The sequence below is a fragment of the Pelodiscus sinensis genome, chromosome 1 (genome assembly GCF_049634645.1).
Source record: "Pelodiscus sinensis isolate JC-2024 chromosome 1, ASM4963464v1, whole genome shotgun sequence".
Taxonomy (NCBI): Eukaryota; Metazoa; Chordata; order Testudines; family Trionychidae; genus Pelodiscus; species Pelodiscus sinensis.
This window is the reverse complement of record NC_134711.1, coordinates 91,576,855-91,604,839: the sequence shown is the minus strand read 5'-3', so window position 1 is coordinate 91,604,839 and position 27,985 is coordinate 91,576,855. Positions and strand designations below refer to the sequence as shown.

Genomic DNA, 27,985 nt, shown 5'->3' with positions numbered 1-27,985 from the left:
AAAGCCTGTTGTCCACTGCATACATCAATTGATGTGGGGATTCATGTCATCCCCAAAAGGGAGGGATTTACTGCCATGGCTCTCATAGAGCTCAGTGGGGGAATGTGAAGTTTATCAGCACTAATGGAAAGCCCAGGACAAAGATTAGCCGTGACCTTTGTAGGGCCTCCAAAATCATGGAGGTGAGTCTGAGGAAGCAGCCTGGTGACGCTCTGACAGAGTCATTGCATCAGAATAAAGCTGCTCCAGCGGATTTATTTCAGCCCGATGTCATCAGCATCTGTCAAAGATGATCTGCCCCACCGACAGCAGGCGCAGAGTGTCTCCCCTTTGTGATTGGTTCTTCCATGTGTCTATCAGAAAAGACCACGTTCTTATTGGTTAGTTAGAAAACGTAAATGCCCGGGTTTACTTAGATGGGCAAACCTTTGACCCGTCTCCTTTTTTCTGTTCAATGATAGGTGGCGATTCCATGTCCGCCCTCTTTCTGAATCTGTTGTTTGATTGGTGTAGAGTGATGCTTGTCATGCCGTTCTCCTCTTCTATTGGCCACAATGCAGTTTAACACGTAGAGCAGGCTCTGCGTTTGTGAGGATATAAGGTGTCGACCTGGCAACACTATTTCTGTCTTCCGGCCTGCAGCGGGAAGCGTTGGCGTGGGGGCGTGGCGGATGAATATTTATGACCTCGGCAGTACCGAGGGTTATATGTAATTATCCATCACGCAGATTGGTGATTGGCTGGAGGGTCTGATTAATAATTCAGAAGCCCGTTGGCGGGCTTTCGAGGTACAGGCTAGGCAGGAGCCAGGGGGCGGGGCTATGCAGATGAGGCGGGAGTTGGAGGCTGGGGCAGGGAAGATGGCGGCAGATCGGAGCCGCTCGCCCATTGGGGGCTCCCCGGTGCCGGCCTGTATGTTCGCCCCGGAGCCCGGCTCCCCCGGCGGGGCGGCCCAGGCGGCAGCCTCCGCCTGCCCCCATCGCGCGGCCTTCGGCTCAGACTGCAGCGAGGACGGGGAGGCGCTCAACGGGGAGCCCGAGCTCGACCTCACCAGTAAGGTAGGCCTGGGCTGGGGGCTGGGGCCGCTGCGGGGGGCGGGGGTAGTGGGGCGCCTGTGGGACTGTCCCGCTGGGAGAGACCCGGGGTCTTCAGGCGCGGGGCGGCCCCTCACTGCCGAGTGGGGTTCTCTGGCCGGCCGGCGCGGCGGGGATGGGGAACAGCGAACAGCGAACAGCGGGCGGCGGTGGGGTGCGGAGCTTGCGGGCTTGCAGTGCTGCCGGGCGAGGCAGGGGTCCTGTAGCTCCCTACGGCGGGAGAGCACCTGCCGTGGTTCCTGGATGGGGCTCTCCAGGGATTGTGAGCTGTCAACTTTCGTATGTACCGCACATTGCTGCTGTTACCCCTACACTGGCTCCTGCTGGGATCTTTCTCTGGTCACCCCCTGATGCGGCCCCCCCCCCCCCCACACACACACACTTCGCAAGTGTTTCCTCTGGCTTTAAAAGTGGCTGGAAATTCATAACCTGCTTATGGCTCTCTAATACTCTTGTGCATTGTTGGGAGGAAACCCGTGTAGTGTAATGCTCAAGTGTCAGAAATGACTTTGAAAGGGGTCTTTGGAAGAGCCTTCTTCCCACATAAAACACCTTGGTTGTGCTATTATCTAGCATTGTTTCAAGTAATAATTTGCTCCAGCCAGAGTGTCAATTGAATATCTGATTTTCTGTCTAGTTGGTGATGGTGAGTCCCACATCGGAACAGTATGACAGCCTGCTTCAGCAGATGTGGGAGAGAATTGATGAGGGATGTGGGGAGACAATCTATGTAATCGGGCAAGGGTCAGGTGAGCATAACTTTCTTTTGAAGGAAAAGCACAGATTAACTGTGCAAGAAAGTATTGTTTTATCCAGTTTGTTTATTGCTGTGCTCAATGCTTCAAAGGTAGATAATTCTGTCCAACTAATCCCCCAATATAGTACCACATACAGGTGATGTCCTGCTAGTGGCTATGCTTGGAAACTTAATTAGGTTACCCTTTATCTTTTATCTGTCATAGTTAAATACTATTGATGAAATAATTTAGCCTGTGTTTAGAAAGAAGAGTGGTCCTGGGCATCTGAGCCCAGTACTGGGTGATTGGAGCTCTGGAGGTATAATATCTGTCCCAATACTGTTTTTGTGTTTTGAGGTGTTTGCTTTACCTCTATGCCCTATTTCCCCCCCCCCCCCCATTTGTAAAATAGCTGCTTCTGACTCCTCTTGGCAGCAGTGTGCCAAGTCTGGCTCTATAACAAAAGCAATTTCCTTTTTGTTTATAAATGTAATGCCTTTAACTTCATATTCTAGGGGTGTGTCTAGACTAGACTTTTTTTTTTTTAAGTAGCCTTTTTTTGAAAAAACTTCACCTGGGTCTAGACTGCAGTTGCGTTCTTTCGAAAGTAAATTGAAAGAACGTGGCAGTTTTTTTCGATCGCGGTAAACCTCAATTTACGAGGAATAGCACCTTTTTTTTGAAACTACTCTTGAAAAAAGGCGATATTGAATGCAAACTGCTTTTTTGAAAGAGCTTCTAGACTCTCTTTTGAAAAAGCGGCTTGCTTTTTCAAAAAATCTGCTTGCAGTCCAGACGCTCTTTCTTTCAAAAAACTTTTTCGAAAGATTCTTTCGAAAGAAGCTTGTAGTCTAGACGTAGCTTAGGTGTGGCAGCAGCCACGTGCCTTTGCGTACTTGTGGCTTGCTGTTTAGATACCTGAAACTTTAACAAAGCTTTGCTATCTATGCCCTAATGCCCCTTGTTTGTTCATTCATTCTAGTTTGCAATTCACAGGGCTTGACAAACAGCCGCAAAATCCGCTTGCCAGCCCTGCACGGCGCATGCGCGCGCCACCAGTGAACGGGGCGACTAGCTGAAATCTACTTGCCCTGGGAGAGTAGATTCAATGATTTGTCAAGCCCTGGCAATTCATATTTTTAAATGTTGTATTGCTAATGACAAATACAACATTTGACATGCCTAGAGTCTGAAATTCTTTTGCAGAAAGCACAACTAGCTCATGGATATCATGAAGGCCAAGAGCTTGGTGCATTTCAAAAAAATTTGGACCTGTACATATATATTAAAAATGTCCAGAGTCATAAGCCTTTAAATGTTTACTAAATTTTTTGGAGAAAATCTCATACTTCAGTGCCTAAGCTGATCTCAAGTTATGGAGCAGTTAGCAGGAAACCTTGAAAGGTTATTCCATAACTGCTTACTGCAGGTTTTCTTGATGCACCTGGAAGTGGCCATTGTCTGTCAGGACACTGGATTAGATGGACCTCTGGTCTGATTCATTACAACTGCTATGCCTGCAATTCAGTAATAACATTGACAGTGTTCAGTCAAGCTGCCCATGTACATCACTCACATCAATTTTCTGTATCCCTGATGCAGGGAATAGCCATACCTAAGGAAGGAAGGTCTATTGCATAATTTAGTCTTTGTGCTTTCTATAGACACTGCTATAAGGAGGATAATTTGTGATTGTTTAGAGATAAGCACTTGCTTTCTTAGATCTAGGTCAAGACTCTCCAAAAGGGAAATATGCCTTTTTGTATACCAACTGGGGTTGTATTGGAACTAGTAACTTACAGGGGAGAGACTTCATGTTACAGCCACAATCCCTCAAACCCAGGGAGTCTCCTTTGAATTTGTTTAGTTTTTAATAATTTAAAGAAAAAATAGGTTGATCTAGTCAGTCTTACAAAACCTGTTAATAGTACTTTGGAAAAGATACCCAAGGGATGCAGCGGAGAGAGTAACTTTAAAAAAAAAAAAAAAAAAAAAAAAAAAAAAAACTTTTCCCCCTGTGGCAGTATGAAAGATTGATAGATGAGATAGCGTGTCTGGCTGTATATGGGAAACTGACTATATACCAGAAGCGCTTTTGAAAGTACAAAGTAAGCAAAAAGAGAAAAATGTGAATTTTTATGCTACTTCAGTGATTTTTTTTTTTCCCCAAGTGTTGCTTAAATTCTCATAGGTGAAGCACTTTCAGATTATTTATTTTGCTGTTGTTGATGGTGACCCTTTGCGTGTTAAAACCTAAGTCTAAAGTTTCCTGTTTTTCTGTAGGCGGCTGAAGTCTTTTCCCGCTTGTGCAGTTAGTGCTACAGATCGCTCATGTGAAGCAAGAATAAAATTACCATTTACTCCAGGCTGTTGGGAGGTGATGCTAACCTTTTATTCCCTTCCCCCTTACAACCTCTCATTAGATGGGACTGAATATGGTCTGAGTGAGGCAGATATGGAAGCATCCTATGCCACAGTGAAGAGTATGGCAGAGCAGCTTGAGGCAGATGTGATACTCCTGCGGGAGCACCAGGAGGCAGGGGGCAAGGTGCGCGACTACCTTGTTCGGAAACGTGTGGGTGACAACGACTTCCTGGAGGTCAGGTGAGGAGATGGGTGGAGGCAGAGTTAGGCAGCAACACAGCCACATCTTTGATCTGAGTAAGAGGTGATGTATGAAGCCAGAAAAGGCAGCTGTCTGACCACTCCTTGCTAATTAAATCTTTCTTCTTTATACAAGCTGTCTTCAATAATGTTTAGCTTGTACTCCTGTTCTTAGCTCAGAAGTTTTTTAGTATAAACCTGGCTTCACATACTAAACCCAACAGCTCGACTTAAGGTACATAACTTCACTTATGTGGAATACGTAGCTGGAGTCAGCTTAATTTAAGTTGAGCTTGGTGACGTCCCCGCAGCAGGAGGCCGATGGGAGTGAATGCTCCCATAGTCTTCCCTTACTCCTCACGAGAGCAGGAGTACTGGCTGATGGGAGGGGTGCCCTCTGAGTTTGGTTTAGCGAGTCTTAACTAGACTCACTAAATCAAACTCTGGCAGCATTGGTCTTCTGAAAAGTAAAAGCGTGACCTCAGTGACCATCTGTTTTGGCTTTCTGGGCTGACACCACTTCAGGGATTCTTTGCTGATCCATCAAGGGGTTGTTTGGGAACTCATGTATCCTGTGGTTGCAGTGAATTCTGGGGACCTTGCAAGGAATGGGCGCTTTAAAATAAGCCACACTGGAATATGAAATCTTTTGCCTATCAGTCACCACTTCAATTCTAGCCTAATGTGTAAGTGACCAAAAGTTATCTCTTGATGGGTCTCTGTCTTGTATAAGAATTACTTGGGAGTCTCAGTTTAATTCCAGGTGGCTTGGGTTTGTGCATCATTCACATTGCCACAATGGCCATCTCAGTAAAGATGTTAATATTAATACATGAATGAGTCTCAGACAATGAAGTTCCCTATAAGATTTCCTCTAAATTGTACATACCTTGTTGCTTGTACTGTGCAAATTCTAAACAGGTTTCAGGGTCCAGTGTCTGTCAAGCTTGTATTAACCCAAAAAACTTGAATTCTAAGGGAAGACGAAGCTGACATTTAACTACTCTCCAGATATCTGATTACTTAATATTTTTCTCTGTAGGGTGGCAGTGGTTGGCAATGTGGATGCAGGAAAAAGCACGTTGCTGGGTGTTCTGACACATGGTGAACTGGACAATGGCCGGGGCTTTGCCCGGCAAAAGCTCTTCCGCCACAAACATGAGATTGAGTCGGGTCGTACCAGCAGTGTGGGCAATGACATCTTGGGCTTTGACAGTGAGGGCAATGTGGTAAACAAGCCTGACAGCCATGGCGGCAGCCTGGAGTGGACCAAAATATGTGAGAAATCCACCAAAGTCATCACTTTCATTGATTTGGCTGGGCATGAGAAGTACCTGAAGACCACAGTCTTTGGCATGACTGGCCACCTACCAGATTTCTGCATGCTTATGGTAAGTGACTCTAAAGCAGTGCAAAATAGCTGAGGTTAGGATATGTTCAATGCTTAAAATACCAATACAGAAGAGAAGTGGATGACTTTCTTTGGGGTGGGAATAATTCTGTGTTTGTACAGTGCCTAACACAGTGGATAGCTAGTCCATGAGGGGGCTTCTAGAACTGTAGTCATACATTCTGCATACTGAAGCTATTGGTTATAATTCCCAAAATGATAATATGGCCAGGACTTCAAGAGCAGGGACCCAACCATGAAGTGCCACAGGATCTTCAATAGCCATAAGTGGTCAAGATATCTGTTTTTGTTTGTCATCTGAAAGATTTCTGAACTCAAATAGAATATTGTAAGCACTAGTTATGGGTTGGCTTCTTTTCCTCACTGTCACTTTTCTCTCCTCCCACTGATGTGTTCAAAATTCTTGGTGTGTGCATGTGTGAGGGGACAGGATCTGGAATTGCTGTCCCTACTCTCCTCCTCCATACACAACTGTTCTATAATCTGATCATAGTCTATTGCACACTCTAGCCAAACTATCCTATGTGATCCAACTACTTGCAGTTGTATGACTTTTTTGATGCAGGTTGGCAGCAATGCTGGGATTGTTGGGATGACCAAGGAGCACCTGGGCCTAGCACTAGCACTCAATGTTCCAGTCTTTGTTGTGGTGACAAAAATCGACATGTGTCCTGCCAACATCTTGCAAGGTAAATGTAGATCTTTGCCAATAACTGCTCCCTGTATCCACTGGTTTGTCAGTGTTCACTCAACTGAGATGGTGAATCAGGGCTGAAAAGTCCTCTCATACTTACACATGGTTTTGGCTATTGCCCAGATACATTCTAGAAAGTAGTTTGTGGGGTTTTTTCTTCTTCCAAGACAGTACCCTCACTTGTGTTACAGCTCCCACTTCCAAATTATCATTGTTTGGATTGCTTAGCTGTGCAGCAATAAACTCTTTGCTGTTGGGTATTGCCTAATTAGACTTAGTGTCTGGATTAATTACACCTTTGGCCATTCTCCTGGGGAGACTTGCCTCGCTCCCTGCCTCATTTCTCCAGACTGGGAATTTAAGCTTGCTTTCACTTTGCACTGCATTATGATTTCTCTAGTAGATCTGACTGGGATCAGTACTTGTGGCTAACTTTCCTCCAGTGGCTACAACAGTATGCACTAATTACCAGCCCAACCTTAAAGCAAAATGCATTTATTCACAGGGTAAAAGCATTAGAGGAAACATTAACACATGTATAGGAACTTCTTAAAGCTTTGTGATGGATGACCTCTACCCTTATGGGGTCCTACTAAGCTAAAATCATTTCATAAGGGTTGGAGAATCCCTTGGACAGATACTGTCCTTTCCCTTCAGTAAGGGAAGCCTTATGTCAGTTTAAACTCAGCCTTTTTATGCCAAAAGCTCCTTCTCTGGTCTCTAGAAAATCTAGTTTGAACTAGTATATGTAAGGCTCCCCAGTGAGTTGTGGTGATTCACCTTCATCACCCATCCAGTTTTTAGTTCTTGGAAGAGCTGTGGTAACCCTTCCCTTTGGAGTTGAATGTAATCCCTTGTGCACAGTGATACATAAATCATAAAGCTAATATAAAATGGTCCCTGAAGATATTGTGTCCAGTTGCAGTATCTGTCAAGTCTTTTGAGGAGAGGCAGCCAAGTGCTCTAGGCTGCAGTTGGGGTGGTAACTAGGAATGTTAAAATTTGGTTAAATTGGTAACTGAGTGCTGAAAATCTCAGTGGTTGCACTGTTCCGTGCTGTGGGCTCTGCAGTACAAAGCTTCAATAAGCTTAAATAAGCCCTTCTTGAGAAAAAGCCTTTGCTGCCCTGTTGCAGCAAAGCTGCCTCCCTGCTGAATGTAATGGATACCATTAACTGATAAGCATCAGTTTATGGATTAAACTGTTATTCAGCTACACTCTAACATCCCGAGTGGTAACTACATCTGAAGGGTAAAGCCTGCAGTTGGAAGGGTGGGGGAGGGGGAACGGAGGGGAGCGGGATGGGTATTAATTTGAACGCTTTTGCTCTGCTTCATGCCTGAAGATTAAAAGTGACCTGTTTATTGCACTCCAGTGGTGTGCATCAAGGCAGAGGGATGTGATCCACTCTTCCAGAATTCTGTTCCTACTTTGAGTTTTGTTCTTGGGCCCCTAAGGATTTGGCTCTAGTTACTTGGAACTGGGACGTTTTTGGTCAGAAGTGCTTGAGAAGTTTGAGAACCGGGAAGACTAGTAATCTGCCTGTTCTGTACAGTTAGTGTCTGCACAAATTCTGTGTGGAAATGCTTTCAGTAATCTGGATACTGAGCAGTATCTATTATATTGGGGTGGGCAATTTTTGATGGGGGGGGGGGGGACTCCAAGAATTTAAAGTATTTGAAGGATGCACTCTTCCACGATATTAATGGAAGAAGTGCAGGGTCTGGGATGGAGGTTAGGTGCAGGAGGTAGCTTGGGATAAGGGAGTTTTGGTGAAGGAGACAGTTGTGACCTAGGGTAGGGATTTGGCATGTGACCTAGGGCAGGAGGGGACTGTGATCTGGGGCAGGGGATTGGGGTGCCAGATCCGAGAGGGGATATGGGTGCAGGAGGGGGCAGAGGATTTGGGTAATGGAGTATGGGGCAGAGGTTGAGGAAAGGAGGGGCTGGGGTGCCAGAGGCAGGGTCTGGGCAGGAGACTTACCAGCCAGCAGCCTGTTCCTGAATCAGCCTCCCTGTCTGCCAGTGTTCCCTTTAAGCTGTGTGGCAGTGCAGCTTCACAGGTGATTGACTGGGATTAGTCATCAGCTCTGTGCACTGGAGCTCTGAGCCTCTGACTGGGGGGTCTGATTAATCCCCTGTGTAGCTGGGCTGCCTGGAGCCCCTTGTGCTTCATGGCTGCCTAAAACTGGCCAGTGGGATTGTGCTGTGGCAGGAAAAGCTCCTAAAGCTTCCCCCTTCCCCCTGGACTCCCAAGTTTTAAAGAAAAATTGCCCTGCAGCCACATTTCTGAGTGGCATGCAGATGGGGCGAAGCAAGCAGGGAGCCTGCCTGGGGTTCCCTGCAGTGCCCGCAGGCTTGGTGGGCTGGATCCAGCCCATGGGCTGTATTTTACCCAGTCCTGTATGATATATAAATCCTTGGAAATGAAGGTGTAAAAGATATTTGGCAAACTAACAAAATCCTAGTCATAAGGCCAGTAAATGGAGAGGAAAGAGCATATTTGGTGTAGGGTAAGAGCAAAGGTTTTGAGGAGAATTTTGGCCTCTGAGTCCACACTACAGGGCCAAGAAAAGGATGTAGATGTTTAATTTGAATAGGTAGAAGATTTGACTTCTTTAATGTTCACATGGCTAAATATTAGTGTCTCCTTAATCTTAAACTCTAAAAGCTGTGTCTACACTGGCGCGATCTTGTGCAAAAGCAGCCACTCTTGCACAAAAACTTGCTGCCTGTCTACACTGGCTGCGTGTTCTTGTGCAAGTAAACTGATGTTCTAATATATAAAATCAGGGCTTCTTGCGCCAGAACTCTGACCCTCCCGCTCAGGAATAAGCTCTCTTGTGCAAGAGCTCTTCCAGAAGAGGCCAGTGTAGACAGGCAACATGAATTTCTTGCACAAGAAAGCCCTATGGTTAAAATGGCCATCAGAGCTTTCTTGCGCAAGAGCGTCTACACTGGCATGGATGCTCTTGTGCAAAAGCACATGCCAGTGTAGACGCTCTCTTCTGGAAGAGTTTTTGCAGAACTCTTCCACACGTTTTTGCGTGAGAACGTGCCAGTGTAGACGTAGCCTAAGAAGGCAACTGTTTTGGCTGTCTGATCAGATGACAGTTGTGGAATGTAAATTTAATTGCAGCTGAAGTCCTTACCATCCCCTTATTTTCCCCATACACATAGGGTTGTACGGTTAGTTACATTGTAGGAGATCACCTTTCATTCATGCATCAGGTATTGACTTCTACTGGAAGCAAGATACTGAATTAAAAAGACTGGCTGGCTCCATCCTGGCAGAGTGAGGGCAGGATTCTGTCTGAAACATGAATCCTGTCCCCCCCTGTATGGGACCCTATTTTGCTATTGGCTCTTGTGATAATCTCTGCTCCCCTCTTAATTCTGTGGAATTGCAATCACAATCCTAAGTAAGACTGGCCTGGGAAATATTAGGTTTTGTCATGGCAAAATCAAGTCTTAATTTGAACACTCTCTCTAATTCTAGCCACTAACTAGTATTCAGCTCATGATGGGGGAACTGAGGAAATTCTTTTGAGAATTGTTTAAAACCTGAGCAGATGAAGATTGATCTTTTTGAATACATAAACATGCATATCTAAATTTTCTTTTTAAAATGAAGTGTGAATTTAAAACACAATCTGTAAAGGCCTAGACTTATTTCTTTAAACTTTCTATATAAAATGACTGGGGGGGGGAGGGAACATGTTAATTTCTGAGAGTTTTATAAACATGGCACAAAAATCATGTTCTACTTTAACAGCTTGATCCTGTAGGGGATATAGGGCTGTGCAAGAGATTGACAAAGTCATCACAGCCATTGGACCAGGCCTCTGCCTCTAGGAGACAGTAGTGTGGAAAACCAGAATACATGCTAATGACACAGACTATAAAAAATCCACATTTTCCACAATTAAAATAAAATGTTGAACTTTACTTTCTGTAACTAAGATATAGGTATCATTATTAAATAGTGTCTTATTGTTATATTTACAACTTCAAAGTAAATTTGAAGCATACCTGTACCAATTATTTAATAAAATTAGGAGAATGATCCAGTCTCAGTGCATGGTTTTAGTGTCATCATTGGCCCTGCTGTTTCAGCCTCTAGTTTTGTTTCTTTTCATTCAGTTTTTAATACCTTCCATGTGTTCTACCATTGTTGGCTTTCAGGCATAATCTACCCCGTTGCTGCATGTAGTACAGAACAGTACATTATGATCAATGTGAAATTTGTCCTTGCCAGATTGCGTGACATGATCATTAGAGTGACTTAAAGTTCTTCATCTTTTCATAACTTAATTTCTCACTTTGAGGCTGAAGTGAGATGTATTAAAGCTCAAATTCCTATATGCTGTTAGTAACCTCTATACACCAGAAGTGGCTTATTTCAATATGTTTAGGTACATAAATTCCAAGCACATTCAAAAATCAACCACAAGAGGGGGAGGTTGCAAGCTCTGAGTAAGTCACACTGGTACTTTCAGTAAAATTTAATGGTGTGTGTTTTGCACAGTAAACTACAGATGCTCTGTAAAAATGCCATGGAAAAATGCAGAATTTGCAAACTGGTTTCTAGGATCATCATGTGATAGTATCCCTGGGGCCTAACCTAGAGATGGGGTATTGCTGTGTCCTCTCAGTTCTTCAGCCTGGGCTGTCTTTCACAATGCTTTGCTAGTGACAAGCCAGCAAGCACTATTACTGTTCAGTACAACCACATGTAGAGCCCCACACCCAGCCAGATTGTAGGACTGCTCCCTGAGACACTAAAGTCAGAAGAAGGCACCAGTAAATCTCTCAAGCTGCCAGCCTTGTCAAGAACTGTATCATCTTGCTCTGGTCAGAAGCCTGTCCCATGTAAGTTTTAAGATCAGGTTTGCCCCTCCTCAAGGTGGAGAGGACATGTGCATGCACACACATGCTTTTTTAAGGTGAGCTCTGGTGTCTGAAGCACTTCAGGAATAGTTAGACAATATATAAAACAGATTTATTAAGTGGTAGGCACACAAGGTCAAGGCTAATTACCAAAAATAAACGCACAATCTAAATCTTACTGCCTAATCTCATAAGGTTTATTTGGATCAGGCAGTTTTCTTGTCCTCCTAGATGCTACAGCTCTTAATAAATAAGCATCGCCTTTAAACCTAGGTCCAGTCTCTTCAGTTCAAAGTCTTTGTCTTCCCAGAACAAAAACCAGGACTATGCAGCACAAGATAGTTTATTAGGTGATGAGCTTTTGATGGGCCAGGCCAACTTCCTCAGATCAAATAATGGAAGAAAATTGGCATGACCAGTGTTCTTAACCCTCCAAGCATAGATGGTGGAAGAGAGAGGCCAAAGCATGATGCCCCTGTCCCTGTTTTAGAGCCCCAAGCCATATGCCTGAAACACATTAGCGTACATATGTCCTGGTGGGCTTTAATGATGCATAAGATTGTGTGATGCTTCAGCCCTCTTACTGCATAGTAAATCCTTTGTTTACAACTCCTCTACTGATTTAATGGTCACTTAACACCTTCCTGGGTTTAGACAACCTCCTTTGTTGTCACTAGAAAATTTGCAGCATATTTCAGCAAGAACCATACAGCAAAATCTCTCACCTTCATACTGACGTGTATATGTTCTGACAGAACAACGGTTTCAGGTGGCATGCTTTGTATGAAATGTATTATAATTATATGATGGGTGAATATGGGAGTTCTAGTTTGCTGCTTCAAGGTAGAGAGTGCTACTCTCTGCTCATCAGGATCATCTAGTGAGCTTCATACTTCCAATGTGGCTTCATACTTCCATTTTATAACTTTTTGTTCCTCTACATGTACTCTAATTGGCTCAGGTCTCAAATTATGACTGATTCTACTCACCCCTTGCAAATTTACTCTCCAGCTCAAGGGAAAACACTGATATGCCCATTATTTGCAAGCCCTTGCTTCTGGGTTGTTCCAGGTACTTCAAGTAAATGCACATGCAAGGAGACAGATCATGACCATGTGAAAAGATGAAAACAGAAATCCATTAACTTCTCACCTGCTTTCCTTGCTCTCTAAATACATAAAATACTGCAGTGCAAAAAGCATATGGGTTACCTGAGCACAGATGTTGGATTGTTAGTTCTTTTGTTTTTCTGTAGGTAGGAAAGGGAAGGCAAGTTATGTAACAAGGGAGAAGGAGCTGACTGTGCAGTCAGGAATCAGTAAGGAGTAACAGTGGTGTCAAAGCACACATTGTAAAGAAGGGGCAGTGTTCTTCAGAGTGCAACTTCTAGTGTTGAGTTCAACATCTGGGAACTGGAAAAACATCTGCCATTGCTACAGTTCATAAAATCATATCTGGGAATATTTTAAATAAATCTGGAACCTCTGGGTAAAAAAGAAACATGCCAAATCCTGTAAACCAGGATTGCTCAACTTTGGAAGCTCCGGGGGGGCCACAGTGATACTCACAGCACATGTCAAGGGCCGCAACTTAAGTGTGGTTGCATGTACATGCAAATAGCTTCTTTCACACTGACAGGCATGAATACAAAAATTAAGGCAAGACTACACAACACACAGGCCCCATTTAAGTCAGCTCTGCTGATATTAATAAAATGCAATATTTACCCAATTTCCACCCATGTGTCAGCACTTCTAATGAGCAGGGCTCGACAAACAATACAATCTACTCACTCAGGGCGAGTAGATTTCAGCCACCTGCCCCGTTGATTCATAGCGCCTGCGTGCGCATTGCAGCTCTTGTGCATGCGCGGTACTGGGCTGGCGAGCGGTTTTTGCCGCCGTTCGTCAAGTCCTGCTAATGAGCAACAACAGACCAGGCATTTAACTACTAAAACACATATCAACAGAAGACCATTATATTGACTTTTTAATTTTGTGTCTCACCCGTGGTTTGTGTGTTGAGCCATGTGTAAACCCAAACTGCACTGTGGGTTGCAAACAAATGAGCTGCGGGTCGCATGCGGCCCTTATGTTGAATAGCCCTGCTGTAAACAATGCAATAAAGAGAGGTGAGGCCTGGCTGTCAAAATGAAACATTGTGAAAAAGGCTCCTCAGAAGGTAATGACTTGCAAGATGATGATGTGGACACATCTGAACAATCAGGATTAACTGGTTAATAAATGTACGTTTCCACTTTTTTTCTTTTTTTAATGCACTCTATGCCATGTCTTAATGTGGTACAGGTTGAAACTGCATAATCCGGGGTTCCCTGGTCCAGCATCATTGGGGTGACCCTGTGGGAGGACTCACAAGGATAACCTGGTGGGCTGGGACCAGGAGTGTTTCCAGACTAGAGAACTGAGGGTATGTCTACACTACCACCCTAGTTCGAACTAGGGTGGTTAATGTAGTCAACCGAAGTTGCAAATGAAGCCCGGGATTTAAATATCCCGGGCTTCATTTGCATCTTGTCGGGCGCCGCCATTTTTAAAGCCCCGGTAGTTTGGACTCCAGGCCCGCGGGTACACGTGGCATGGAGTAGGTAGTTCGAATTAGGCACGGAGTAGGTAGTTCGAATTAGGCATAGAAAGCCTAATTCGAACTACCTACTCTGTGCCACGTGTACCCGTGGGCCCGGAGTCCGAACTACCGGGGCTTTAAAAATGGCGGCGCCCGGCAAGATGCAAATGAAGCCCAGGATATTTAAATCCCGGGCTTCATTTGCAACTTCGGTTGCCTACATTAACCACCCTAGTTCGAACTAGGGTGGTAGTGTAGACATACCCTGAGAGAACAGAGCCCCAGATGTCAGCAGAGCTACCAGATGGAACACAGAGTCCCTGGTCAAAAGAAGTAGGTTGGTAGCCATTGGAGCTACTGGGCAGCATGCGGAGGCCCAGGTAGAGGTAGAGCTCCACAGGCAGCAGCATTCGCTGGAGGAGGGGAGTGTGGAGCCCAGGTGGCACCATGGGGCCTCTGGGGCAACAGCACAGCTAGTATGGGGAGAGTGAGATGCCCCGGGTGGTAGCAGAGTCGTGGGGAGACAGGGGGGAAGCGGAGCCCTCTCCCTCTGCTGTGGGGAGAGCAGAGCCCGGCGGCAGCGGAGCAGCCAAGAGGAAAATCGCAGCCTCTAGCACGTGACCTCCCCTAGGCTGGCAAATTCCTTGGTTTGGAACCTGTCAAGTCCCAAGGGTGTTGGATCAGGGAGGTTCAACCAGTAGTGAATAACTTTAAATTGTATTTTGGATGATTAGTTCTGAATTTCAAAAGGTGTTCATAATATAATCGGTATGTTAATTTATAGGAGTAGTTGTCAATTATACTTTTACAGGTATGGGTGTGGGACTTCTGAAATATTTTGTTGCTAAGTATAATCAGACATCCTAAGTAAAGCCTATTTAAAGTTTAGGCACTTATGAATTTTAGCACTTAAAACATTTTTTTCCAAACTCTTTGGTATGTTGCTAAAAATAAGGGTTTACATAGGTTTAGATAATTCTTTGGTTTTTTTTATAAAACTGGGTTAGTTTATTTTAAACTTTTATGTAAACAGTGGTACAAATTAGGGATGTAAAAGTGTAACTGTATAACCGGTTAACTGATAAGCGTCCATTTCAGTTACCAGCACCAGCTACACTCTTCATTGGCTGCAGGGAGCTGTGGCAGGCCTGCAAGGAGCCATGATTATCTACGTAGCCGATAGATATTCTGTGGGTTACATGGATAATAAGTTTTTGTTTGTTTTTGTATTAGGGATGTTAAATAGGATTAGATAGAATCTGATTTACTTTTTTTTTTTTTTTTTAAAGCAGTGCATTGAGTAGTCATTGAGCGAGTGATTTTTTTTTTTTTTTTAACATTTTGTTTCAGAGCTCAATTTAGATATAAGGGCTTATGAACATCCATCTACAATGTCTGCAACTGCAGAGTTACCTGCTGAAACCACTAGCAGTATTTCAACTAAACGTGTCAGACAGTAAATCAGCTGTATCAGGAAAATGCATGGATGAGTTCATAAGCAGGGCTAGCAAATTCTAGCAAGATGAAACACCTACATAGATTGCTTGATTCATTTCATGAAACAAATTCTTCCTTTTGGCTTGTTCAGAGTAAACACTTAATGGGATTGCTTAGGTCATTATGACCAGGTTACATTCTACTGTCTGAGCAGACGCTGAAAAGTTACTGTATACAAGAAGGAAATCTGAAGTGTGAAAAATCTTTGACAGGGAAATTTGGTAATCTGAGTTTTGATTGGTAGAGAAGTGATCCAGTAATGTGTGTTTGTGACAATGACAACCCCATGTTGTGGGTGAGGACAAAGTCGCAGAGCTCTATAATCAGGTGTGTAATGCTGACATCGTGGATGGTATTCCTGATGGCCTGTAATCCATCTTCATGTGGAATGTTGGTGTAAAGAGCTTCTACATCCATGGTGGCCAGATCCTGGATGACCCATCATCTCAAGCATTGGCACACTTACAACAGGATTATCTGGCTATATTGACTCTTTCCTCAGACTCTATGCTACCAGCTCTCCTAGCTATCTTCAAGATACCACTGACTTTCTGAAGAAACTACAAAACATCAGTAACCTTTCTGAAAACACCATCCTAACCCCATGTTGTGTTAATCATAGAATAATTGGCACTTCAGGAAATACCCATGCAGCAGAATACTTAATAGTAGAAATAAAAGTTATAACAAGCAACCCAAATTAAACAGTTGTGCACATAGCTTTGTTGTAGACAATGCTGCAAATGTAGCAAAGATAAGAAATCTAGAAGATAATGAAGGGAACCTAAAACTTATAAAATACGGTGTGCAGTGCTCATTGATTTGCATTTTCTGCAAAGATTTAAGTACAACATCTGTAATAAAGGAAAACATTTTTGACATTGCAGAATATTTCACAGTAACTACTTTTTGCTTCAGTTTCACTGAACAAAGCAGGAGGATGCAAACTAATTTTCTCCCAGATGTGTGATGGAAATCAGTGGTTGGCTGTTCTGAGCTATTTATTGAGAACTGGCCTATTTTGATGACAATTTTGTGAAGAAAATCATAACAAAATAGATGGAACTCTCACAGCTAAAGTAGTCAACATTGGACTAAGGAGAAATGTTGAAGATATTCTGAATTACAAAAATCTATTTCTTTTTGCCTTGGGAAAGCTGCAGAAAGATAGCATCAACCATGCAGTGGCAGTTGAAATTTGAAAAGAACATGAAGAGACATTGGTGAAAGAAATATCAAGCAACATTACATTTTAGCAAGTAAAGAAGTAGATGGATCATGCACTTACTCCAGGTCTTTCTTGCCAATGTTCTTAGTCCAAAATGCCAGGGTAGATGTCCAACAGCTGAAGAATATGCTGCTATGATTTAGGCATCTAATAATCAAGCCTCTGCCATGCCAACCATAATACATTTCAGGGCTGGAGCAGTACATGTTGGCTGAGTCTCACCACTAAACTGGTGGAAGTTCCTGGTGCTTAGTTAGTGACAAAGTTTGTTGAAGTGCTAAACTGTCTTTTCACACTAGTAGCCACCTCTGCAGACCTGCAAAGTATATCTTCTTCACTTTGACTAAATCATTGGAAGTTGAAACAGCAGAAAGACTTGCCTTTCTCTTTCAGTCTATGGACTAATCAAGGAGGGAAGAGATGAGATCTAAGTTTGAAGGACCCAGTAAGTAACTTAGACTGTCTTGTTTTCAAAAGTCACAAGGGAGTAGAAATTTAAACTCCAGTCACTTTCACTTGCACATTTGAAAAGTTTCCCAGGCTGATTTGAAATCAATTTAGTTCACTGACTATAGTAATCCCTCTGTTCCTTTAATCTACTATATATGTAGTCTGAATCCATTTGTTCAAGAACTACTAAACTGCAAGAGCTAGGACCACCACATTTGGGTATGCAGCTTCCTCTTATAACTTAAAGCAAGGTCAGGGCTTGGTTGTGCCAGGACAATGGGATGTGCATGGAATATGATCGTTTCTCATCAAACGGAAAGGGAGGGGTGTGATAGCAGGGACAGTTACTCATGAATGACCACACAGGGGCAGCATGTATCCCAACCCCGTGGAGCAGCTGGGCATCACAGCCCCAGGTCCCTGCGCGCGCGCGCGCACACACACACACACACACACACACACACACACACACACACACACCCCCCTCTCCCCCCCCCCCCCCCGCCATGAAGGACTCAAGCAACACCAGGTAAGTCTTCTAGTAATAAATATTTAGTTGTAAATATAAAACCTGTTTTGATAAGCAAAGTTTATGTATCAAAAACATTTACCTTTTTTCTTTAATGCAGACAAATTGTATATACTTTTCTGTGTTTTGTTTTTAAATTCTAGTTGCCATCCTAATGCAGCTTGACACAAATCATGAGCTAAAGTTAATTTTGTAGTAAATAAGTAATATGTTACTGACCTTTTTTCCCAACATACTGAAAATGTACAATTAAGAACAATCTGAAAATCTTGAGATCTATCTGCTTAAATCTGTATAGTTATAGTGTACGTTCTTATTTTGCAAAAAGGTGTACCTAATCACATTTAAAGGCTTTACTTGTAACTCAACGTGGTTTTAATGTAAATCAGATTGGCTGATAGAAAACAGTGAGAAGCCATCTTTCGATAGGGGAAAAAAAACCCTGACTTACAAATGCAAAGGTTGATTTGAAATCTAATCTAAATTGAAGGTTTTCATTTAGTAATGTAAATGTCCTCAATTTAAATTAATCCACTCTGTTTACAACTGACTCTAAAAGGACCTTAACATTGCAATAGATATATACAGAGTCAAATTCATACTTCTTTGGAAGAGTTTTTGCTCAGCAGTAGGCTGACTGTAATGGAAGATGAGACTCCAATTCAATTTTTTGAATATGTGCCTGTCTCCTTTAGGAAATCTGGCCGAGGCAATTTTTAAAGAGGGGAGATGCTGCCCTAACTATGTTCATTTCACCCTTTAAGAAACTCTGAAGCTGTTACAGCGACTTCTGAAGTCCCCAGGGTGCAGGAAGATTCCAGTGCTGGTTCAGAGCAAAGATGATGTCATTGTAACAGCCTCCAACTTCAGCTCAGAGAGGTAATAGGAGTGGTGAGAGTGGTCTTTGAGACCTGATGGGGGTGGATTGTGTCTGTGTGGGAGGAGAAGGAGCAAATTCCCACAGTTTAGATGTATTAATGTTGCATCTGCTGCATAACAGGGGCAGCCCGTCCATATAGGCGAACTAGGCGGTCGCCTAAGGCGCCAAGTTAAATGGGGCACCAAATGGTGGTGCAATATCATTGAGGGATTTGGAGGTGGGGGCGCTGATTGCATGGTTCGCCTAGGGCACCAGTTGCTGGCAGCTAGTCTAGGGCTGCCCCTGCTGCATAATACATTCTCTCCATAAAGGGAAAAAACTCCATGTATTCCTTTCTCAAATAGCAGGGAGGGGCTTGTCCTGGGCCATCCATGTAAGACAGAAATATAGTGCCCAGACCTCAGTGCAGGAATCTAAAGCCTTTCTTCTGAATCGCACGAGGAAAATTAGATGCAGTGTGGCTGAATTTCAAATATGAAGTGTTCTGCAAATAACTTTGCCTGCCAAACTTTCCCCTGCCAGTGTTAGAACTTTGAATCAAGGTGAGGGGACTAACTTGCCTCCATCTGTTTCTCTTCCCTACAGGATGTGCCCAATATTCCAGATTTCCAATGTTACTGGTGAGAATCTGGAGTTGCTTAAGATGTTTCTCAATCTCCTGTCTCCCCGAACAAGTTACAGGGAGGAAGAGCCAGCAGAATTTCAGATAGATGACACTTACTCTGTCCCGGTAAGGAGATTGGTGCTGGGAAGGGCTCTCTGCCACATTTGAGATTGGACCAGGTGTGGGAGGTGGGCTGTGGGAAGGTGGAATTCCAGTACTGCTCTAACAGCATAGGTGAGTAACTCCAGTTACCGGTGGTTCTCTTTCTGGTGCAGGGTGTGGGAACAGTTGTGTCTGGGACAACACTGAGAGGCCTGATCAAACTAAATGACACCTTGCTTCTGGGTCCAGACCCATTGGGCAACTTCCTGCCCATTGCTGTCAAGTCCATCCATCGCAAACGCATGCCAGTGAAGGAAGTGCGTGGTGGCCAGACTGCTTCCTTTGCTCTGAAAAAGGTGAGTGTGTGGGGGTGCGTGAAGGGGGTGGGGATAACCCTTGTTTCTGATATCAAGAGCCTTAGCTCCTTCAGGGTACTTTCCAGTCCTGGTTAAAATAAGACCCCTTCCACTAAGGCTGAAGGGCCGGGCGTGGGGAGGGTTCATCTATCAGCACCATAAAGTCTCTCTCAAACTTAGTGGATCAGATTCCACATTCCTCTTCATTTTCAAGTGTTGTCACCAGTCAAATATTTCTGTGCCCTTATCTTGGGCTATGATCTCACCAGATCATCTAAGATAGTAGGAATAGCTTGTAGGAGATGTCTCATTAAATACAAGTGTTGCAGGGAATCACTTTTCTTAGAATGGAGTTAATGTCATAGGTTTGAATCAATTTTAACTTTCAGTTAGGAGTCTCACTTTAGCTTTTGGTTTTTTGTTTTTTTTTAAACCAGAAGAGTTATATTTGGTACAAGCCCTGGTATAGGGATAACAGTGCAGTGTAACTGCATCCAATTAAGATATTATATATCAGGTAATTGAATAGTCCTGAAACCACACACAATCTTATTAGTTACAGACTATTCAGTAGTTCCCAGGTTCGAGGCTTGCAGCTAGTGTGCTCTGACCCCATTTCTGAGGAGCCCCCTGCCACCCAGAGGCAGCAGCATGGGGTGGCAGGTGGGAGCCAGTCCATGAGGAGAGCCAGTTTAAAAAACAGCTCCCCGCACAGACCAGCTGCCTGCCACCGTGTGCTGTTGCCTTGTACAGAGGCAATAGCATGGGGTGGCAGCAGCCTCTGTCTGCAGGGGTCCAAGCTCTCCACAGACAGAGGCTGCTGCAGAGGAGGGGGCAGGCGAGGTCGGGGAAGCCTGGACTGGCTACGGACAGAGACTGGTCCTGCAGTCAGGGGCTGCTCTGGCCTCAGTCCGTGGGGAGCTTGGACCTCCCACAGATAGGGGCTGCTGCTGAGGACCAGCCTCTGTCTGCGGCAGGCTCAGGCTTGCCATGGACAGAGGCTGCTCCATGGGAGGTGGAACAGCCTCTGTCTGTGGGGAGCTCAGGCCCACTGCAGACAGGCTGCTTCACAGCAGCCTCACCTGCCCCTCCCCCCCCACACTGCTGCCCTAGAGGCAGCAGCTTGCCGGGGGGGGGGGGGGGCAGTGGCAATGCAGAGCCAGTGCTGGCGGGGGACAGTGGGGAGACTGGCTTTTAAGCTGGCTCCTGCTCCCTGCCCTTTTGCTGCCTCTGATACAGAGGCAACGGGGGGAGGGATGTGTGTAGTCAACAATATTAACTGATAAGGCCAGGCTTATTGGTTAATCCTATAGTCAAGTACACGTTTACGTCCATAATCCATACTAGTGGTTTTGCACTGGTCTCAAAGCTGTAGAAAAACTGTGTAAACAAGGTGTTGGCATGGTGCTGCTGGAAGGAGTGCCTCTGAATGACAGGTAAAAAGGATGCCTAAGGCACTCTTAGCAAGTGTAGATCTATTAAACCCCCTGTCCTGTCTAAAACTGAATTCTGGACAGTCATAGGCTTCTTTCTATAATGTCTTCAAAAGTTTTAGCTGAAGTCATTCTTTGGAACTCCCCTGCATAGCAGCATTGTTATATGCTGTTGAGCAGCTATCACATTACATCCCAGAGGAGGATGCATTTCAGTGGGTATGAGCAGGGGTCGACAAATTATGGAAAACCCTACTCGCCAGACAAAAAAGGGACTCGTCACCCTCCCCCACAAAAAGTATTTTTTAATGGCATAAATTCCTAATAAGAATAAAAACAGTAATTACTAATAAATTATTAATAAATATCGCCCAGGTTATTAATAAATATCTTATAAACCTCTACCTTTTCTCTCTGCAGCCATGTCTCCTGCCCTTCCTCCTTCAGCTCCCCTGGTGCCTGCTGCCCCCCAACTCCTCACCCTCTGCTGTTCTGACTCCTGCCCTTCTCACTGCCCTCAGCCTTCCTGAGACCTGCCCCCCTCCACCAGCCCTTCTCTCCGCCCTGTGCCCACTTCTCCAGTAGCCCTACTCTGATCGTGTGAGCTACTCCTCCTCATCCCTTTTCCTAAAACCTCCATCTACACACCTGCCCTGCCTCTCTCACCACCCTCTGCCCCTGTTCCCCTCATGGCCCTGTGCCCTCACAGATGCCTTGCTCCATCCCCGCCTTCCTCATGCCCACCCCTTCTTTGAAGCCTTCTCCCAGCACCTTCCCCTCCCCTCTAGCCCCCAGTGCCCTTACTCTCTCCTCTCCCAGCATAACCCAGTCCCCCCTCCCACTGACACCTCCCCTCCCGCCCTTTTCCTCATTGTCTGCACTTGGCCCCCGGCATTTGTCTCTCCTGCACCTCTGTCCCTTGGTGCCTTCCTCTTTCTTCTTCCTTTTCTTCTCCTGACCTCCTCCCCTCAGCACAAGCCCCTTCCCCATATTTTTCCCCTCCTCTCCCCACAGCCCAGCCCAGCCTCTTCCCCTCCCCAGGGGCCAGCTCTAGGTTTTTTGCTGCCCCAAGCATAACATTTTTTGCCCTCCCCCCTTGTTGTTGTCTTTTACACTTTTGCATTTTTCAATGGGTTTTTTTTTGTTTGTTTGTTTGTTTTTGTTTTTGTCCTGACATTTTAGCCCTATAAATAACAAATAGCATTTTCATTGTTTTTTTTTCATAAAGGCAAAGGCGCTTCAAGTGAACTCCCCCTTTCACTCGCTGCTGGGTCACAGCAGCCTTTTCCCTGCCCTGTCCAGCCCCTCCCTATGGGCAAGCACCCTTCACTCCCGACCCACAGGGGGAGCAGAGTGCAGGGACAGCACAGAGCGAGCCAGAGGGGTGCAGGGATCGGGGGTAGCAGGGTGCGATGGAGGCACGGGGAATTGGACACGGAGAACGGGAGGGGCAGAGGGATCAGGGTCTGGGGCAGTGCAGGCAATGGGCAGCACAGAGCTGGGGGGGCAGGGATCAGGGGGGAGCAGGGTGCGGGGGTGCGGTGGAGGCACGGAGAATGGGACACAGAGAACGGGAGGGGCAGAGGGATTCGGATCGAGGGGCAGTGCAGGGAACGGGCAGCACAGAGCTGAGGGGGCAGGGATTGGGGGGAGCAGGGTGCGGGGTGTAAGGGCGGCGCAGAGCCAAAGGGTCACAGGGGGTCCGGGGTGCAGGGGCAGCGCGGGGAACAGGCGGCGCGGAGACAAAGGGGGAGCTGGGGCCATGGCAGGACTGGAGCCGGCAAAGCGAGCCCTGGCTATGCCGTGCGCTGCAGCCTGCTCCCAGGGACACACGGCCAGAGCCGAGCTGCCGCAGCCCTTTAAAATCAGCGGGGCCATGTCATACCAATGACCTGGTGTCCTGCCCTGCCTCCTTGTGCTGGAGCTGCACGCAGGCAGCCCGGTGGGAACAATCGCCGCACTTCCCCCTTCCCAGCGGCTCTGTGCTCCTCCACCGGCCGGTGGATCGGATGGGGCCGCGCCGCCCATAGTGCGGGCTTCGGCCAGCCCATCACAATGGCCCACCAGGCCAGCCCGCCCCTGCACTAACCAGCTGGAAAAATCTACTCGCCACGGGCGAGTGCATTTGTTGAGCCCTGGCTATGAGTAATTGTTGATCTGGGAAATGCCTCGATCCCTCTATATGAAAAGAGTGAAAGAAATTAATCTATTATTTCTGTAGTAAGCATGATTCTTAAATCTTATAATTTTCCTATTTTTTTTCCTAGATCAAACGTTCCTCCATCCGGAAAGGTATGGTGATGGTTTCTCCCCGGCTGAATCCACAAGCATCCTGGGAATTTGAAGCAGAGATTCTGGTCCTGCATCATCCCACCACCATCAGTCCACGCTATCAGGCCATGGGTAGGCGTAGCAGTTTTCTCTGACCTTTAGTCCCCAGTGGTGCAGCTTAGTTGTAGATTTCTGCTTTAGCCTTAGTCTTCCTAACCCACCTGTGACTTCTGCTTTATTCAAGATATAGGGCATAGTTCCTCACATTAACTTCCTCCATTTCATTATGGGTGAGAGCAGATTTAGAAACACAAGGATTGCTGCTGGTAAGAACTAGTGTGCTTAGGAAGAGGAAAGCCTACCCAGTGTCCACCAAAATTCAGCAAGCCTCTACCTCAGAGGTTCTTCAGCTTCATCATTTACAGAACATACCTTGCTCTTCTCTTTACTATGGACTGACCCCTGCTGCTTGGTTCTCAGTGTTTCATTGCATGCATCTCTGGGAAAGCAAGTGCAGAACATTAAGACCCACTGCTGTATTCAATACTTATGCTCTTTTCTGAGCTACAGACAAATGCATTTGTCACCACAACGGTGAGCTGCTTAGAATACAATAGGTTTCTTTCATTCTGAGCTCAAATGTGCTGTGGATGGATTAGCGATAATGACCTTGGGCACTAATCTGAGGCTTGTTCCACTAGTGGCATTTTCTAATTGAAAACTTCTGGTACATGATTGTTTACAGTGCATTGTGGCAGCATCCGCCAGACAGCCACTATCCTCAGCATGGACAAAGACTGTCTACGGACAGGGGACAAGGCTACCGTGCACTTCCGCTTCATCAAGACCCCCGAGTACTTACATATAGACCAGCGGCTGGTCTTCCGTGAGGGCCGTACAAAAGCAGTGGGTACTATTACCAAGGTAAAGGCTGAGGAGCCATACCCTTGACATTTTGCATTCCCAGCAAACCTTAACTCCCTACAACAAGGGGGCAAGTTGGGTAATCAGGAAATGAGAGGATAAAGCTTAGTTGGAAATTTCAAGCAAAACTCAGGCTAGTTGTGTCCAGCATGTATATTGCAGCCTGATGGCTATCTAGCCTGTGTGAAATTGAGTGGGTAGGGAGGCTGGGGTTGTCTGTCTTCCAGGGACAGGTATCCCCCTGATGTGAAGGACTAGCTGTGCTATAGACACTGAACTGCCCTCTCAACTCTATGTAGCTTCTCTGGGGCATGTTGTTGGGCCAGCATGGACACCCATAGGCTGATACTGCCTCAGTAGTTCACTTATGTGTAATGGAAGTAATTCACTAAGCCCTAACTTGCAACAAACCCTTAAGATGAACCTTGCTTGGCTGACCCTGCCATTTTAATGCTGTGTACTCTTCCATCTTGTCCATTTGTACCCATCAGTTACTCCAGACCACCAACAACTCTCCAATGAACTCCAAACCCCAGCAAATCAAGATGCAGTCAACAAAAAAGGGACCTCTTACGAAACGAGAGGATGCTGTGCCCCCAGGTGGAACAGCAGCTGGGGGGCCTCCGGTGGGGGATGAAGCAGCTTCATCAGGATCAACACCATCAGTACCTTCTAGTGCCCTGCAACCACAGGTTAGCGAAAGACATCTAAGTGTCTTCTGGCTATTCACTTCATCCTTCCTGCCAACTGGCTTGTCTCAGCCCCTCAAAATGCCAGTGCTGTTCCCCCCTTTGGACTGTTAACTTGGCAATAACTAGTACAACCAGCAGTACCCCAGCAAGGAGCTAGAGCCTCTGGTAACTCAGCCAATCCTCACAGCTAATTGATGGGAGCTTGTCCTCTCTATGGAATATTTGTGTTCAGATAGAGCCTAGGAGCTCTCTTGGTGGGCTGAGGCCCTATTCTGCTTGGCGCAGTGCAAACACACAGCTTCTGCCACAATGAGCTTACAGTCCAAGTAAAGGCATTAGGCCAGCTGTCTCACTTCCCTTTGGTCAGATCATACAGAGCCTGGCTTGGGAAGAGGCAGTGTTCTTTCCCTGGATTAAGATCTCTCTCTTTTTTTGCCTTTCTGTCTCCTCTGTGCTGCGGTGTCCCTGTGGATAAAGGGCTGCACTCCCAGCCTGTTACGCTTACTCAGTATTTTTGCCCTATCCCTTGGGTGTTTGTGTGGCTGTGCTTTTGCTCATCTCTGCTTCTTTCTTCTTGCTGCTTTCCTTCAGACTGCACTGGATGAAGAGCCCCACAACCGAGAGGGCAATAAGGTATTTTTGCACCCTGGCAGCTGATTTGAGATAACTGGGCTTGGTAGCCTGGGCTTGGAACAGTCGTGTTATGTGGAGACTTTCTGCTTCCATCACTCACAATATTAGAAATCAAGGTCCTTGATTCTGAGCACCTTCAGCTTTCATTGACTTCATATGAGCTAAGTGTTCAGTGCTTCTGTAAATTGGGTTCCCAGAAGACCAGAACAAAAGTTAACCAGTTTCTGCTTGTCTCCTTATTGCTTAGAAGAGTAGGAATCTGATCATGTGAGGTGCTCCTGATGACCTTGCCATGAGTGTGGGTAGAATGCCTTGCCTATGTTTGTTACTTTGACTTTTTGGGGGGGTCACCACAAACTAAAATTCCCCTTCTTGTTTTGCAGTCAAAAGCTGGAGGAGGGGGCCGGCGACGTGGGGGCCAGCGCCATAAAGTGAAGTCTCAGGGGGCTTGTGTGACTCCCGCCAGTGGCTGCTGAATTTTTTTCTTTCCCCACTCTGAGGAATTCTCCCCCTCCCTCCATTTTGTAGCCAAGAGATCCAGAGCAGCTTAAACCAAAACCCATCCAGCTGATCTGCTGCAGAAGAACCTTCCCTCCCAAGGAATGACAGAGGGGTTGTAACTTATAATAAGCTAATGAAGGTGACGAGACACATGGAACTGATTGACTGACACCTTCCTCCTCCCTCTACCCCCAACACACTTTTGTACAACCCGAGCTCTTAATTTTTATTCTTTTTATTAATATGCATGAAGATGAGCAGAAAATCCAGATACATTGGAGAAGAGCCATTTGGCTGCTTCCATTTCCCATCTGGTCTTAACCTTCTACACTGTCTCCAGTCCATTGGCATTAGAAGACCTGTAACTTCAGGGTTTAAAATATACTGAATAGTGGGTGGTCCTAGGGGTCAGCAATTCCTCACCCTCCCGTAAGGTGCCAAATGAGTTCTGGACTCACCCTGTCTTAAACTGTTTTTAAATGGATTAATTTTAATGTGGCAGTGACTGCAGTTTGGAGGGGGATGCAGAAAACTGAACAGATGGACCTTAAAGAGGAAGGTGAATTCAAGAGAGATCCTTGACCTTAAGTAGGTATGTTTAACTTTTTTCCTCAGTACTTCTCCCCTCCTCCCCAAGTTTAAGGCCAATAGCTGTTTAATCCCACCTCTGAGTAAAGTTTCTAAGTACAGAGGTTACTTTCCCATCCCATCCTTCCTCTTCTCACCTCTGTTCAATGCATGCTCGAACAATTCTTACCTACCCTCGAGGCCCTGGCAGCAGAGTAACATAGTGAGAATGTTTGTTTGTTTCAGACTGCTCTGTGGGGCAGAAACACTGTGGCCTGTCACCAGTATATGTCTCCTCTATGACTAGACAATATCACAAGAGGAACAGTCCTCTTGAGGTTGGAAATTGAAAACAAATGCCATCCTCATTTGATGGCCTGCTCCTAGTGCTCCTTTCTCTCCTGGAACTCACAGGCCAGGCTTTGCCATGGCAGTGATAAGATTGGTCAGTCCTACACTTTGCAGAAGAGGGAAGTGATTAGTTGGTACCAAGCTTTAGGGAAGCACTTTCAGCCTAAGGACCCCATGGAGATTTTATATCTTTTATTTTTTAAAAAAAAATCTAGTTTCTTGGACAAGCCTACCAGGACACTCCTGAAGTGACTTTATTTTATCCGTATCATGTCCTTTTACCTCAGACTTTGTAGCTGGTCACCTCCAAACTTGTTCTCTCCTCTCCCATCCCTGAGGTGAGCGTCAAGGACATTGATTATCCTCCTGACTAGTGGGAAGCTTAATATCTTGAGGGAGGAGGCAGAACTATCGCTTTGTACTTAGAATGAAGTCAGTCACTGTTCTTTGTTTCAGGGGGCTTCCACCTTTGGAAGCTGTTAACTATAGAAACTTAAAGCCTAAACCCATCTTTGAGGATAAACAGAATGGAAGTGGAGAGTAAGAGCATGGTTCCTCCCGAGCCAGTTGCTTACCTGCCAGAGGTCTCTCAGGAGAAACTATAAGCAACTACACTATTAATAGCATCCCAGTTGTGAAGGAGTATGAAGTGTTGCTAGCAAAACATGGACGCCTGCTTCATTCATACTCAGACCTTATAGTAGCATTAAAAGTCCATCTAATTTCACTGCTCTTAAGGGAGGCAGAGAATTTTAGACTTTCTTCATGCCTCAGCCTGTTTTCCTCTTTCTTCATTCCTTGTGCCCAAGCTGAAAGAGGGAAGCCTGGGCCCGAAGAGGATTTGCGTAAGTTCACGCTAAGGAGGTGGTATGATCTCCTTTTTGTTGTGACCAGCATACAAAGATCACTGAGACTGGTGTGATGTATAAAATAAAACATTTGTTCTAAGTTAAA

General features: G+C 45.5%; 1 protein-coding gene across 2 annotated transcripts; it reads left to right on the top strand.

Moving 5' to 3' along the window:
* Nucleotides 1–334: 334 nt before the first annotated feature.
* GTPBP1 (GTP binding protein 1) lies at nt 335–27,985 on the top strand. Of its 2 annotated transcripts, XM_006118964.4 has the most exons (13): nt 335–1,058; nt 1,732–1,843; nt 4,255–4,435; nt 5,478–5,826; nt 6,412–6,535; nt 18,482–18,596; nt 19,183–19,327; nt 19,477–19,659; nt 23,360–23,495; nt 24,109–24,287; nt 24,779–24,979; nt 25,571–25,612; nt 25,996–27,985. In XM_006118964.4, the coding sequence occupies exons 1-13, from the start codon at nt 822–824 to the stop codon at nt 26,086–26,088; spliced, it is 2,097 nt and encodes a 698-aa protein (XP_006119026.2). In that variant the 5' UTR covers nt 335–821; the 3' UTR covers nt 26,089–27,985. The 2 variants fall into 2 exon arrangements, with proteins under 2 accessions (XP_006119026.2, XP_075792862.1); XM_075936747.1 differs by lacking the exon at nt 25,571–25,612 and having other exon boundaries at nt 341–1,058.

What these genes read in the sequence shown, in the direction of transcription:
- GTPBP1 (XM_006118964.4), top strand. Translation starts at nt 822, where the DNA reads ATGCAGATGAGGCGGGAGTTGGAGGCTGGGGCAGGGAAGATGGCGGCA. An exon ending in AGCTCGACCTCACCAGTAAG is followed by an intron (nt 1,059 to 1,731) that starts GTAGGCCTGGGC and finishes TTTTCTGTCTAG; the next exon opens with TTGGTGATGGTGAGTCCCAC. An exon ending in AACGACTTCCTGGAGGTCAG is followed by an intron (nt 4,436 to 5,477) that starts GTGAGGAGATGG and finishes TTTTCTCTGTAG; the next exon opens with GGTGGCAGTGGTTGGCAATG.